Source organism: Mirounga angustirostris, unplaced genomic scaffold (genome assembly GCF_029215605.1).
Source record: "Mirounga angustirostris isolate CCGP_5_RB_7025 unplaced genomic scaffold, mMirAng1.0.hap1 SCAF_1, whole genome shotgun sequence".
In the NCBI taxonomy this organism is placed as follows: Eukaryota; Metazoa; Chordata; class Mammalia; order Carnivora; family Phocidae; genus Mirounga; species Mirounga angustirostris.
Window position 1 is genome coordinate 107593100 of NW_026991709.1, and position 16097 is coordinate 107609196.

Here is a 16097-nt window from a genome sequence, read left to right on the forward strand (position 1 = left end):
AATAGCCTCAAGCAATATCATATTACTTCATACTAAAGAAGTCAGGAAAAATTTGTAATTTTATTGTTTAGTTATTGATAACTAAGATTCTGCTTAGGATTAACAAACATGAGGTGAAGAGAAATAATAGAATTTATCAGGAAATAGAGATAGCACTACCTCTCTCTGGGGTTGTCATAAGGAATATGTGAAATATGGAATATCGTATTACTTTTCTATTGCTGCCATAACAAATTATCAGAAACTCAGAGTCTTAATTTTAACACAAATGTAGTACCCTACAATTCTGTAGCATAGATGCTACAGATGCAGTCCTCACTAGGCTAAAATCTAGGGGTAGGTAGTGTGTGTTCCTTTCTGGAAGCTTTAAGGGGAAATCCATTTCCTTGTCCAGCACTAGATGTTGCCTGCACTCCATAACTTGAGACCCCCTTCCTCCATCTTCAAAGCCAGTAGCAGTTGCCTGAGTCCTCAAATCACATCATGATGAAATTCTCTTCTGCCTCTTTCTTCCACTTTGAAGGATGCTTTTAATTATATAGAGCTCATCCAAATAATCTAGGAAAATCTCCCCATTTTTAAGGTCAGCTGATTAACAACCTTAATTTCCCTTGGCCATGTAATTTAACATATTCACAGTTCTAGGGACTAGGATGTGGACATCTATGGGGGTCATTATTCTGCTGACCACAAATGTGAACTGCCTAGCCCAGTACTTAGCAAATGTTAGGCAACAAATAAATGCTAGTTTTCTTCCCCACTTACTCTCTATTAGTCTTATTACTCTATTAGTATGTTCAGGCTGCCTTAATAAAACACCACAGGTTTCAGTGGTATTAAACCACTTTATTGGTTTAATAAACACCATTTATAAATAAATAAGTGCCACATATTTATGGTATTATTCTGACTTAAACAACAGAAATTTATTTCTCACAGTTCTGGAGGCTGAAGTCCAAGATCAAAGTGCTGGCAGATTTGGTTCCTGGTGAAAGCACCTTCCTGGCTTGTGGACAGCTTCTTTGTCCACACATGGCCTTTCCTCTGAGGAAAGAGAGAATGAGCTCTCTGGTATCTTTTCTTAAAAGGACACTAATCCTATAAGATTAGAGCCCCAACTTCATGACCTCATTTATTTGTTTCCTTAGAGGCCCCATCTCCAAATGCAGCTATCCTGGGGGTTAGGTCTTCAACATATAAATTTTGAGGAGACCCATTCAGTTCATAAACTCTCTCACCTAACAATCCACACTATTTCCTTCGAATTTTGCCCTGACCATCCCCAATATGCCTACCCAATCTTACCTACTGAATAATTCACATACTTGTCATAGCAGGTATGCCCAATGAATTCCAATACATTTATTGTAACTATTCATTCCTATAGTCTTAATCATATTTGCCAAGGACTACCAAAATATATCTCAGTCTGCTCTCTCTGTGTTTTTAACTGATGTAACCAACCACTTTCTAGACATCTCAATTTGTATGTTTTATGGGCTCCTCAAACTCCACATGTATTATTTAAATGCATTAACTCGACCCTTCCCTCAGTCAAAAAAAAAAAAAAAAAAAATTCTCCTCATCCTGTGTTCTTCATCTCAGGATACGGTATCTCTTTATTTGGCAGTTATTCAAATCTTAAACTCAAGAGTTATCTGACCCTTTCCTCTAATTGTCCACAACCAGTGAATCATCAAATCTGACATTTTTTTATCTCCTAATATCTCTTAATTCCAGTCCTTTCCATATTCCATCTTGCCTCCCCTAAACCATTTTAACTAGCCTTTTAACTAGCCTCTCCATATCCACTCTTGCCTCCTCCATTCCTTTCTTTTCAAAGCAGCCAAAAATAATCACTCTCCTACTTAAAGTTTACTGTTGCTCTCTATGTGGCATATAAGGTCCTCCATGATTAGGCTCCTTTCTACCTCTTTGGTCTTCTTTAACAGTCTTTAAGTTTAAGGGTAGACTTCTCTCACTCTCCAATATATATATTTTAAAGATTTTATTTATTTATTTGAGAGAGAGAGCAAGAATGAGAGAGAGAACATGAGCAGGGGGAGGCAGAGGGAGAGGGAGAAGCAGACTCCCCGCTGAGCAGGGAGCCCGACATGGGACGCGATCCCAGGATCCTGAGATCATGACCTGAGCCAAAGGCAGATGCTTAACCAACTAAGCCACCCAGGCACCCCTCACTCTCCAACATTTTATCATCTCTCTTCACACATACTGTTCCCTCCACCTGTAACAATCTCTCGACTCCCCATTAGTCTGGCTAGTCTACTTATCTCAAAAGTCACTGCTTAACCTCTCATTCTTTAAAAAGCACTTACCTGACTCTAAAATTAAATTATTTTGCTGTAACATTTAATGGCTGTTGGGAAAGAAAATCTTTTCCTCTACTCTCTTAGGTTTATCCTGGGGGCCTAAAAATTAAAACAACAAAAGACAGATTAGCAAGAGAAGAGACAGATTTAATCACATACATGTGGGACTTCATATAAAAATGTGATTCAGGGAGAAGGTTAGAACTTGGGGCTTATATACTATCTTAATAGGGGAAGGGGAGGAGGAAAAACAGACTCACGGGAAAACGATTTCTAGGAAGGAAAAATGGGCTCTTAGGAGAATAGATGGAATATATAATAGTCTTGTGACAATTCCTGCTTAAGTGTGATACTGATTTCTAGTCTCCAGTGATAAGAGTCAATTTTGTCAGTTTCTCTCCCAGGGGAAGGGATTTATGACAACTGAGTTCTTTTGAATTCTTTTGGGAGGCTCTGCTTTTAGGCAGTTAAAATATTTCAGGAACTTAAATGCCTCTGCTCAAAATAACTTTTATGCCAGAGGTGTAGTCTGGACCCCTTCAGAGCATGCAACATTTTCCTTTCTTACCTCATTGCACAGCCATTTCTTTTGCCTTTCCAAGACTGTAAGCAAATGAAAGCTGATGCCACACTAGTCTTGTTCAGTACCCCAGTACCTTTAAATCAGTTAAAATATGTAAATGAACCAGATGTCCTCTGGTGAACATCCAGGCCTGTGTGGCCCAGTCACTTGACTTATTCAAAAGCATCTGTGCTAGACACTAAGTGGCCTGGTTAATCAACAATAAATGGCTTCATATGAACATATGAACACAATTGACTTTATTTAAATTGCCTAAGAGCATTTTTTTATTTTTGGCAGCCATGCTCCTTGTTATGATGTTGGATAAAGGCAATAAATAATGACAATCCTTTAAGAGAGGCAGGGACAGTTTTATACTTATTTGAAACAGGTGTCAAGCTGTTTTTAAGATGTAGCTACTAAAAAAAAGAATGATGAACTCATTTCTTTCGAGACTTTTAGGAGAAAATGCCTCCATCCACAGGTTCTTTTATTGTGTCAATAGATGTCTATTCTCCAGGGTCTAATTGGAAGCAAACTTCGGACCTCACTACGGGTAATAAGAAAGTAAAAACCAAAACCCATTTCCTCACATGTTGGGTGTAGGTAAAGGAAACCTGCGAGGCCTTGCTCACTTTCCGTCCACAGGTACAAAGGTAGACAACAGGGCACATCACAGAGGACTTCACCTGAGCCACCTTCCTGACCACCGAGGTCGTCCGCCCGTGACGTAACCGGAAGCAGCTGCTGTGACGCCCAAACGGCCCTCCCTCTCGCGCTGGGCGCCGGAAGCAAAACGGAAGGAGACGTGCACCCGCTTCCGGGCCCGGGCGCCATTTCTAGCGATTGCAGGTTCTCACGAGTTGTAGTCCGCTGGGACAATGAGCTACGATTACCATCAGAACTGGGGCCGGGACGGCGGGCCCCGCAGCTCCGGCGGGGGCTACGGAGGAAGCTATGGGGGGGGCCATGGAGGAGGCCATGGAGGGAACCGAGGCTCCGGAGGCGGCGGCGGTGGCGGAGGAGGTGGTCGAGGCGGCCGCGGCCGACATCCCGGGCACCTGAAAGGCCGCGAAATCGGCTTGTGGTATGCGAAGAAACAGGGACAGAAGAACAAGGAAGCGGAGAGGCAGGAGGTAAATCTGAGCCTCGATAGCGGGGAGGGATGAGACAGGACATTTTTCCAACTCTTCCGCCGCCCCTAACCTCTTCGTTGCTTTTTTTTCTTAACTGGTGCATATGCTGTGTGAAGTGTGCAAAGGTATTCTGCTAAAATTTCCGGTAGCGGATATTTTGTCGTTTTTCGTTAGCCATGCTCATCTGACCCGAAGCAGTTAGGATTTATGCAAGCTGAATGTATATTTTGCTTTAAGGACGTGAGAACTGTGAACAAAACAGATGTTAAGTTCAGGTCCTATCCGAAATTAACTTTATTGGGGTGTCAGTGTCATAGTATCCATGGCTACCCTTTCTATTAGAAAAATTCTTGGCCTGAAGAGCTAGAAAACAGCGGCCTTCTTCATAACAGGTTCGCGCAGAATAAAAGCTGTCAAGCACTATTTTGAATGTAGGTCGTTCGGAAGAATAGTCTAGCTTTCATTTTTAGTATTAAAATAACCAGAGACCCAGGGTTTTTGTTTTGTTTTGTTTTTATGTTGGGCTGGGGAGAGTTCTGTTGATTAGTAGCTCCTCTTTGAGAATGAAACTTAGGATCCTAGAAATAGAAGAAATTTCAAAAGATGATTTGATTTAGGCTCTTCAGGTTGGTGATTGCCCATTTGATTTCAATCTTGGCGATCTGTAGTAAGGGAAACATTAAAGTTCCCTTGGTGGGAACTTTAATTTTTTTAATATATATTTTTTTTAAAACAGAATTTTTCTTACTATAAGTCTGAGACATCTTTTTAGTAACTTCTTTAAAAGCACCCTTCATATGAGATACAGAATGTAATTAAATCTTCATTTAGGCTTCTGTTTCCAAATCATTTTTATTTCTTTATTTTTCTTTTATTCATGTCATTTTCTTTTTTTTTTTTTAAAGATTTTATTTATTTATTTGAGACAGAGAGAATGAGAGAGACAGAGAGCACATGAGAGGGAGGAGGGTCAGAGGGAGAAGCAGACTCCCTGCCGAGCAGGGAGCCTGATGCGGGACTCTATCCAGGGACTCCAGGATCATGACCTGAGCCGAAGGCAGTCGCTTAACCAACTGAGCCACCCAGGCGCCCCTATTCATGTCATTTTCATCAAAGTGTTTTTTGGCCATTATCCATTTATCTTCACACCTTACCACATTTTTCTATTTTAATATATATATATTTTATATATATATATATATATATATATATTTGTCAGCCCAAAATTAACTTGTTCATTGAGCAAACTTTTTTTTTTTTAAGATTATTTATTTATTTATTTATTTGCGAGAGAGAATGAGAGACAGAGAGCATGAGAGGGAGGAGGGTCAGAGGGAGAAGCAGACTCCCCGCCGAGCAGGGAGCACGATGCGGGACTCGAACCCGGGACTACAGGATTATGACCTGAGCCGAAGGCAGTCGCTTAACCAACTGAGCCACCCAGGCGCCCGAGCAAACTTTTTTCTTAAATGAAGGGTAGCTTATCTAAGTCATCTTAAAATTGGAAGAATAATAGGCTGATTGCCATAAAAGGATGTACACAGTAACTAGAAAGTTATTCTTCATTAAATTTTATTTAGCCTCTGTTTCCTACAAGGTGTTATGCATGTTGCCATGGGGATCTGAAGAAATATGATGTTGGGAAATATGATAATGGTTGGGAAAATAAGACGTAAACAGATGGAAAGTTTAATCAGAAAAAATTGTTCGTTATTATTTCCATCTGAAGCTAGTTGTGTGATGGATCATTGTAAATGGAACTCTGGATTTCTACCCCCTCCCCAAACTTTATTTTAGTAAATGTTACTACCATTTACTCACTTGCAAGGCCCAAACTGGATTTATCTTTGATATTTCTTTCATTTCAGCACATCTGTCTGCTCTGCCTTCTCAGTATATCCCAAATCCAACCACTTGTCTCAACAGCAGTTATCCCACAGATCAAGCCACCATTTTGTTCAGTGTTCTTGGCCTCTTAACAAATCTAACTTCCACTCCTGCTTTCCACTGAGTCTATCCTTTGTAGAACCATTCATGGTGCTTTCAAAAGCAAAAATTAGATGATCTCATTCTCTAGCTCACATTTGGGATTGGAAGCCAGATCACCTCTGTCTGAGTTGAATACATTTCAGTTGCATCCTAACGTGTTTTACAGGAAATCTTGGTAATATAGCTTCAGTGTACCAGGTTTCCTTCTGTGTACTGAGCCCATGTCCCCAATATGATGTAATTATAGCTTTTGTAAATATACTTCTATTTTTGTTTTGTATTACAGGTCTCATACCATTCTCTCTGAAATTCATCTCCATTTTCTCAATCTAAATATGACCATTTTTCAGTGATTGGTTTATCCTACCTTTTTTTTTTTTTTTTTTTTGGACCACCTTCAGCCATATGTGATTGCTTCCCAGTCAATTTCCTTGGCTTTCAATTACTTTTTAAGTAATTCCTGTGTTTACCAAGTTACTGCATTCTAACAACATGCTCTTTTTCTTTCAACTTCCTTTTTTTTTTAATTGAGCATCTGAAACATTTGAGACATTACCTTAAGCACTGTGTTAATAGAATATAATCACTGCCTTACAGAAATGGTGGTGTTAGGGGCTGTTAGAGGGATAGAATACAGTGTTAAAGTATTATAATGAGAATATGGGCTATCACCTAACTCAAACTAAGAAGATTCTAGGTTTTCCAGAAGAAGTAACCCTTAAGCTGAAAGTTGAAAGATAGCAAAGTGTGTGTGTGTGTGTGTGTGTGTGTGTGTTTGCAATTGGGGGATTTGGAAAGGGATTTTCAGGCAGAGGCAGCAGCATGTGCCACAATTTAGAGGTTAAGAGGAATGTGTTCAAGGAACTGAAAGAATAGGGCATAGTGTGTTTAGTGTGGTGAGATGAAGGTAGAGCGGTGGCTTTCAAACTTGTTGACCACTTCCCACAGAAAGGAATATATGTTAATTTGCACCCGGTACACACATATGTATAACTGAACAAAAAATGTCATAAAATAATATTTAATTATCTGTATATTGCTCTGGGTGTGTTGTTTTTGCTCTTTTTTTTTTTTTTAATTAATACTGGTCATGATACTTTATAAGCAGCAATTTGAAAAGCCTAGGACTAGGCTTTTAAATAAGCAGGGCCTTGAAATTCATTGACTCTTCCGTAAGAACTTCTATAAGTCATTAAATCATTTGAAGCAAAAAAATGAAATGATTGAATTTGTGTTTAAATTCATTGTGGCAGGAGTATAGAGAATGAATTGAAAAGAGGCAGTCCTGGGACAGGGACCAGTTAAGTAGCCTTTGCAGTAATTAAAGTGAGAAATGATAGCTTGAATTAGGACATTGGGAGTGGAGATGGAGGAAAGTGACAGATTAAAGTGATTTAGGAGATAGATTCAAACGTGCTTTTATCTGGAGGCAAGGGGAAAGCAAGTATTAATAAATGACATGTTTATGATTATGTAAGGAACAGGCTTGATGGAGGAAGATGATGGACTTAGCTTAAGGACAGAGTTTCATTTTGTTACAGGGCATAAAAGCGAGGATTTCGGGGTGCCGCCTGGGTGGCTCAGTTGTTTAAGTGTCTGACTCTTGATTTTGGCTCAGGTCATGAGCTCAGAGTCTGCTTGAGATTTTCTCTCTCTCTCTGCCCCCCCCATGTGTGTGCACGCTTTCTCTCTCTAAAATAAATAAAATCTATGAAAAAAAAGCGCAAGGACTTCAGGGAGGTAGAAGGCCATGTGGATCTGATGCCTAGAGAAGTCTAGACTGGCAGTTTATAGTTCTGTGGATTGTAGGAAATGACCAGAGAAGATGAGGAGTGGGTGCAAGCCTAAATTCTATAGACCATTGTTTTCTTTTTCTTTTTCTTTTTTTAACTAAAAGGATGGTTTTTAATGGGAACCAGAGGTATGGTTACAATTACATAGTCCGACCCGTGGGTCATCAGGAATTGGAAGGTTACAAAATAATGAGGGTAACACTGGGTACAAGAAGAAAAGCTATTGCAGAACCTCAGGAGCCAAGCTAATATGACCTCAGACCATTGTTTTCAAACTTAGATGTGCCTAGGAATCAACTGGTACCTTGTTAAAATGTGGGACTGGAGTGGAGCCAGAGATTCTGTTTTCCTTACAGACTCCCAGATGGTGTCAGTGTTGCTAGCTTGTGGATCACTAGGGTTGTTCAGTGTATAAAAGGAAAATTTAAGGGATGGAGTAAGAGAAGATCCTTAGGTTCTTACCTAGGAAGGAGCAGCCAGAGAAGAGGAAAAATGAAATGGGTGTTGTTTTGGAATCCAGGAGCAGTGTTTAAGGGAGCAAAGAGTATACAAAGAAGGGAAAGTAGTCAATAGTAGTGAATGTTACAGAGTGGTCAAGTAAGGTAAGAGCTCAGAATGTCTATTGGATTTCGCAACAGGGTCATTGGTAACCTTGATGAGAGCCCTTTCTGTGGAGCGTGGAGGTAAAAGCCAGATGGCATTGGGTTGGCTAGCGAAGGAGAGAGGAAGTGGAGTACTTTCAAGCAGTTTTACTGTGAAGAGGAGGAATAAAGGACAGTAGCTGATTGGGTTGGGAGAATTCAAAAGAGGATTTTTTGTTTAAAAGTAAAGAGATTGAGGGAGCCTGGGTGGCTCAGTCGTTAAGCGTCTGCCTTCAGCTCAGGTCATGATCCCAGGGTCCTGGGATCGAGCCCCGCATCTGGCTCCCTGCTCGGTGGGAAGCCTGCTTCTCCCACTCCCACTCCCCCTGCTTGTGTTCCCTTTCTCACTGTCTCTCTCTCTGTCAAATAAATAAAAATATTTTCTTAAAAAAAAAAAAAAGTAAAGAAATTTGACTATATTCTTGTTCATATACTGGTGGTAAGGAGTCAGTGGAGAAGAAACATATCGGGTAGACTAAATTATGCTGCAGTAGTAAACAGCCCCCAAATCCTAATGGGTTATAACAACAAAGGTTGGTCTTTCTACTCACATTACTGACCCATTGCTTGCGAGTTAGGTTGAGAGTCCTCCTGGCTCACAGAGCTCCACCCATCTGGAAAACAGCAGGTTTTGGTAGCAGTGGGAGGGAATATGGTAAATTGCCCTGATTCTTGAGACTCCCATTCACATTTCTCTGGCCAGTAAGCCACATGTCCATGCTTAACTCATGGGTGGAAAAATGCAGTTCTACCATATACTTGGAAAGAGGCAAACCAGAATATTGATCACCAGGCTAATGACTACCAGAGAAAGATTTAGGAAAGGAAGGTAAATCTCAATAGAAGGATTAGCCCTGAGGAGGTGAAAGGTAACCTTAAGCAGGAAAATGGACTCCACTTCCCTTTTAACAGGAAGGAAGAGAGCAAAAAGATTCTGATACTGGTGGGTTTAGGTTTGGTGGCAGGCAATTGAGGACTTTCTTTGGTTTTTGTTTTCTTTGTGAAATACTGTGTGTGAAATGTTGAGGGTGAACTGAAAGGTGATATTGGTTTAAAATAATTGCAGATAACTAGAAGCTGATAAACATAGACAGTTTGCTGGAAATCATAGAGGGTCTCCTTTGCCAGGGATTTATGACTCAAAGCAGCAAGAATATTTAAGATGTCCAAAAAAGAGAAAAACAAAATAAATTAAATACCATGATAAAATAGACATGAACCACAAAACGTGACTGAGATTCTCCATGCTGAGGGCGAGGTAAAGTGAAGGGTGATAACAGCTAAAAGGCTAGGAGGAGGTAGCCTACCAAAAAAAAAAAAAAAGGCTAGATCCAGGTTTGGAATTTTGGCACTCTTAAATTCTCCACTGCCCGGAGCCTCTGGAGCCTCATCATGGGAAGAACCTTGTTAAAAATAACTTACAGAAAGTATAAATTATGTTTTCATTAAAAAGTATAAATTATGTTTTTAGGGGCTATTTCATTTTTTATTCATCCAGATTTTTGTGAATATCTAAAATTCATACAGCAAGGTAAGGAGAACTTTTGTTCTTCTAGTAGAGGCAAAAACTTCAAAATGTAAAATTTTGGTTGGTTGAAGTAATGATTTAGTGTGAATTTCAGTTGGAAGTAAATTGTTCCTCAGATAAAAAGTACTTAATCTTACCTTTCCTATTTTGAAAGTGAATGGAAGAAACAGTGCCTTTGGGCCCTTGAGGTGTTTGGAAAAACTAAGACTTTGCTTGATAATGACTTTATGTCCTGGGGCTTCCTTCCCAGTGTAGTCTGTAATCATTAAAGTGTTACTGTAGATTCTAACTGCCAGGAAAAAACTTAACTTGATAACTATCTCATGTAGGTACACAGAGCAATAAATGTTAACAAGTGCTGAAGGCATTACAGAATTTAAAGTATAGGACAAAAATGTTCTAATAATAATCCTCTGTGTTGGATGTCCCAAGACCACTCTCAGGTTCTGGTGTACTCCCAGTAATGGTTTTTTTTTACAACAGATGATTACAGATTAAAATCATCAGAGGTAAAAAAGATTCGTAAGGCAGAATCTAGGAGAAACCAGGTACAAGCTCCTAGTCCTAGTGGAGTATATCCTATGCTATGAAGAAGAGATACGTTAGTCTGATACAGAAGCCATTTAAAAAGATTTTCATGCTGTAAGGTTAAAAAAAAAAAAAAATGAGGGGGGCTTTAGTATCTGTCAGTAAGCAGATTTTGCTGCAACCTGTAATTTCGTGAGGCTTTCCTATCAGCCAGGGTTGTACTATATTGGACTTCTAATTGTATGATAATGATGCTTTTTGTAAACTCTTCAATAAGTTGCAGAAGTTTTCCGGAATTCTTTTTGTGTATTTCTTTAAAGAGAAAAATGGTTTTAACACAAAAGTCACACATGCTCATTGTAAAAGATAAATTCAGCCATTCATCCATTTGACAAACTTCATTGCAGCATCTACCATGTGTCAGAAATCTATCTGGAAGAAATACTGCAAAAATGTAGAACGTAAAGTCACTAACCTACTTTAATAATAATAATGAAAATAAGATCCTGCTGCATATATTTTCTGCAGCTGGCTTTTTTTCATTTAAGACCTTGATCATCTTTCCTGTCTGCACACTAATAGAAAAATCTACCCTGTCTTAACTACTGGGTTTAAATTCAACTAATTATAATGTACAGCTATAAAAGACCAGTTTTAGAAATTCCTGTTTTTACTGTGTGTGGTGTAACTTCTATCTTCTCTGGTGTTTTTTTGGTTTGTTTTATCCTCATTCTATGAAGCAACTGCATAATTGCCACATTGGACCATCTGCATGAGTGTTGATCAATTTTATTTATTCCGTCTCGACTCAGCCTTCTTACTTCCCCAAATATTCATCCTTTTGGTGTAAGAACTTTAAAATGCTCATTGCAACCAAAATATTTCCAGTTTTGAACTTGGCTTTTTTTTTTTTTAACCAAACATTTGCGTTTTAATAACTTTAATTGTGAGTATCTTTGAAAATTTAAGATAGGGAAAAATTGATAATAATCAGTATGTGAGAGGGTAGAAGACAAGAAACCAAAGTTTTATTAATAAGGGACATAAATGTACTTTCTTTGCCAGTCATGTTAGAGGTAATTTTATAGCTGCATAGCAGAAAAAGGTTTAGAAGGCTATATGCAAAAATGTTAACATTAGGTTTATGAAGTGAAATTGGACTAGAGGGCAAGTGTGGGGTAATTTAAATTTTATATATGTTTGTTGGACATGTATTTACCTTTTTGTTGTTATGAAATAATTTTGCACATGCTTTCTAATGTTGATCAGGATACTTTTTGCTTTGCACAAAATAGAGAGCTGTAGTACACATGGATGAACGGCGAGAAGAACAGATTGTGCAGCTGCTGCATTCAGTCCAAGCAAAGAATGGTAAAGACTCAGAAGCACAGATTTCCTGGTTTGCTCCTGAAGATCACGGGTAAAACATGTTCTTTGACAGAATGGACAGAGTAACACTTCTTCATAGCATTGGCTAGGGAAAGAATGATAATAAAAATAACATCTTTAGACTCGTCAGTAAGTGAAATTCAACTTTGAAGTAAGTTTTTTTTTCTTATGTAGACTGAGCATATTTGGTGAGAGGTTGAATAATATATGCATTACACAGAAAACCAAATGGTAAGAATAGTCTATTTGGATATGAGATTTATTAAGTTATTATTTATTGTTTTCCTACTCATCTTTGTATTTCCAAAATTCTCCTGTGGGAGAGATCTGGAAGAAGTTGAATTGTTGCTGTTTTAGGATGATCACAGGAGCTGTATCATTTAGAGGAAAAATTAATAGAGGTTTTTCTGGAACTGTGTAATGTAGCATCCCATTTATAGCACTCAGAAAGGGTAGCAGGGAGAAGATGAAGTTGTGAAATAAAGCTCGGAAAATCAGAAAAAAATACTGTAGGTCAGTGCAATGGAGGGATGACTATTGTGTGAATTTTAATTTTTTTAACTATCACAAGGAATAACTTATCTGGTAATACCTATTTACAGGGAGGGAAATCTTGAATTCATTATAAGAATCTTTTCTTAATTGATCTAAGAAAAAATAGAAGCTGGTGATTTTGAAATAAATGGCATATTGTTTTATTTCAGGGCTTGAGCGGCTCTTCATTTAGCCTTTTATCATTTTTTTATTTTGTCAAAATAGATATGGTACTGAAACTCCTGCTGAGAACAAACCCAACTCAGAGAAGAAACTTGAGAACCAGGAAAAGAAATTGATAAGTCAAGAAAAGAGAACATTTAGAATCAGGGACAAATATATTGACCGAGATTCTGAATATCTCTTGCAAGAAAATGAACCAGATGTTACCTTAGACCAACAACTATTGGAAGATTTACAAAAGAAAAAAAGTGACCTTCGGTATATTGAAATGCAGGTAATGGAAAAGCAAGATGTGGAAAAAGTTTTTATTTGTCATTTCTTCTCACATTGGATAAAAATAGATTTATGTTTAGAGGTACTACATGGTATAGATCAGTGGTATTTCAGTAGACCATCCCCTGTGGGAATTCTTGTATACTAGAGAAGAGCAGTGGGAATGGGATGGCACTGCAGTATAAACTAAGGTAGCCTGTCTCATCTACAGCAGCTTATATAGTGAGGAGAAGGAATTAGTTTAACTTTTCTAGGCCAGTTTAGTGAGATGTCGTAAGAAACAAGGTGGTTGGAATTGTAAGGTTTCTAGACCATTTTATCCAACTCCTTCCTTTTACAGATGATAAAATTAAATCCCCCGAATTTATTATGTGCTTATGTTCAGTATTTTAAAGATGGGACTGTGACAAGAGCAGGAATTCTGAGTTTTTCAGTATGTTCTTTCTATCCTAGGCAAGATATTTTAAGGTCCCTTCCTGTTAAAACATAAAATTTATGTTTTGTGGATATTCTAGAATAGATGTAATAAAATGTTCACATGTATTTCTTTTAAGAGAAAATACTGAGGAAATTTTGAGGGCCATACCTTTAACATGCACGTATGTACTACCCTTTGTGAGAAAGCCAGAATATCACATCTTTCATAGGAAAGAAAGGATCCATTGACTGTCGTTGATGATCAGGTTGGATATCCTGATTAGAACAGGTGAGGTGAGGTTGTCCAGGGGTGGAATTCTGTAGCTCTTTAATGCCTATTTAGTGAAAACAAGATTCGAGGGCAGATTTCAAGTTGAATTATTTCAGAATGTTGTGGTTGAGAGAAGAGCTTCTTTTATAGCCTTAGGAAGAAGGAGAGTTAGCTACTATCTGCTTTATATTGAGGACAGAACTCAAAGAAGATGAGTGAGTGAGCTAATTCAAAGGAAGTTAGGAGAAGAAATGTGCAAGACATAAAAATCGTTAGTGATCTTCCCATTAGCTAGACACTTGCAGACACTTCACATGTCCTACATCATTTAACCCAACAGCCCTGTATAAGAGTTTACATGTCTGTTAAAGAGGAGGAAAAAGAATCTTAGGTTAAATGACCTATCTACAGTTGCACAGCTAGTAAAAGAATCAGGTCTAAAATTCAGATGTGTTTAAGAGCTCAGCTTTTTAATCCTTTTTGATAATACGCCTTTTTTTTTTTTGGTTCATCATTCATTTAATAAACATTAATTTTCCACTTGCTAAATGCCTGTGATTGTGCTGTGTTTTCTGAAGACTAAGTTATTTCCTGTCCTCAGACAGCTTGTAATCTCATTATCTCTTATCTCAGGGTTACAGCCCAAAATTAGGAAATTAGAAATTAGGTTTGTCTGTCTTGAGAAAGAATATTGGGTTGTAACTATTTTCATCAGCATTTACATATTTAAAAAGCAAAAGAGATTAATGCTAGTTTCAAGTTTAATGGGTTAGCTTATATATAACTTATATATTGAGATGGTTATATTTGAGTACATGAAGTACTTTTAGAAATCATTAAGTGATTTTAAATAATTTAAATATTATAATAAAAGAAAGTACTTAAGAAAATTGTGGCAGCTTGTTATTTCAAATTGCTAGAATTTATTTAAGTCATCATATTGAGTCTCATTTTTTATGGTGCTGATGAGAATTACCTCATTGGCCATAACAAGCATGATGACTGTAGTTAATAATGCTGCATTGTATATTTGAAAGTTAGAGAGATCTTAAAAGTTTTCATCCGAAAGAAAAAAAATGGTAAATATGTGGTGATGAATATTAACTAGACTTACTGTGGTAATAATCACTTTACAGTATATAAAGATATTGAATCATTATATTGGTACACCTGAAAGTAATATAATGTTATATGTCAATTATATCTCATTAAAAAAGGGATTTTTTTCAGTCTCCTATTTTGACAAGTAGGCAAAAAATAAGGATGATGTTTCAAGAAATAAAAATTAGGGAAAAATATGATGGCAGTAATGTACTAGATTACCTAGGACAGTTCTAATTTTATGTGTTTTTTTTCCTCCTTTTCAATAACTGTGGTTTATTTTTTTATACCATTGAAGTTTTTTCATGTACATAGGTCATTGTAAACCATAGCACTCCTCTAAGTGTATGTCATTTTTATGTAGTGTAGGTTTGAGATTACATAAAAGTTTTCAAAATTAGAAATACATTATCAAACAAGATACAGGACTTAATCATTTCCTCTTTTTAGTATTCCAGTTGCAATTCACCAAAAATTTGTTGAGTAGCTTTTGTGTGTCAGAAGCTGCTACTTGCCTTTTTTATAAAGGTTTTTCGTTCAGATTTCGTGGCAACCCTATGAGATAAAACTTTCGAGGGATTCAGGATCCAAGTTTGACTTAAGATCACAGTTCTTAATGGCAGTACCAGATTTTCCTGTTTCAGATATTACTTGTTTTAAGTTTTATTCTCAAAAGTGAGTACCCAGAAATAATCTGCTCCAGTGCCTAATGGATTAGTAAATGGTGGATCAACGGGTAGGAAAATGAATGTGACATGGAAAACAAGTCTAAGATGAATATGTAAAATAAACAGAAAAAATGGTAAAAGTAACTTAGGGATTATGAGAATGCTATTAGATGACAGATCAGATTTCATTTTACTGCCACTTTAAGATTCTGTTAAATAGAATTCTTTTTCAGTGTTTCAAAAATAAAGGGGATTGCTAAGTATATTAGTTCTTTTTATAAAAATTCTTTTTTAAGCCTTGGTACTTGACATAAGCTGTAAGGTAATAAAAATATTTTGGGATTCTAGCATATTTATGATATATTCTGATTATATGATTATAATTTGATTACATTTCTTTTGTGAAAATTCAAAATAGTTTTTTTAATTTTCAGCATTTCAGGGAAAAGCTGCCTTCGTATGGAATGCAAAAGGTAAAATGAATGTACACTATTTGATTTGCAAAGTATTTAAATACAATTTTTAAATCTCTGTATCAAGAGAAAATGTAAATGGACCTTCCCCTAAAGGGTATTAGTGAAAATTTATTTTAGTCCTGAATTTTTGAAGACCCAAAAGAAAAAAATGGTCATGAAACAATTTTCTGTAACTTTTCTCATTTCTGTCTATAATTGAAATCTTTAGAACTTCAAAAATAGAATTTTTATATATAAGTTAGTTTGGGTAAATACCCTTGCTCTTAATTTGAGACCAA

At 37.1% G+C, this 16097-nt stretch overlaps 1 protein-coding gene and 1 long non-coding RNA gene across 7 annotated transcripts in view; one reads left to right on the forward strand and one right to left on the reverse strand.

Annotated features, from left to right (window-relative positions):
- Positions 1–3759, reverse strand: part of LOC123863695 (uncharacterized) — a 117326-nt gene extending 113567 nt beyond the window's left edge. For 2 of the 4 annotated variants that reach the window (XR_010410010.1, XR_010410012.1), the window contains exons 1-3: positions 3486–3759; positions 2337–2429; positions 938–1044 (exon numbers count right to left, since the gene is read on the reverse strand). This is a non-coding gene — a long non-coding RNA (uncharacterized LOC123863695). The other 2 variants (XR_006795617.2, XR_008505051.2) reach the window with 2 other exon arrangements.
- The window catches only part of DHX36 (DEAH-box helicase 36), a 50879-nt gene continuing 38484 nt past the window's right edge, over positions 3703–16097 (forward strand). Inside the window, exons 1-4 of one of the 3 annotated variants that reach the window (XM_045903510.3) lie at positions 3703–4028; positions 11803–11927; positions 12656–12887; positions 15778–15816. In XM_045903510.3, coding sequence (XP_045759466.1) covers positions 3774–4028; positions 11803–11927; positions 12656–12887; positions 15778–15816 — 651 coding nt within the window. In that variant the 5' untranslated portion in view covers positions 3703–3773. The remainder of the gene's footprint in view (positions 4029–11802; positions 11928–12655; positions 12888–15777; positions 15817–16097) is intronic. The other 2 variants (XR_010410007.1, XM_064586103.1) reach the window with 2 other exon arrangements.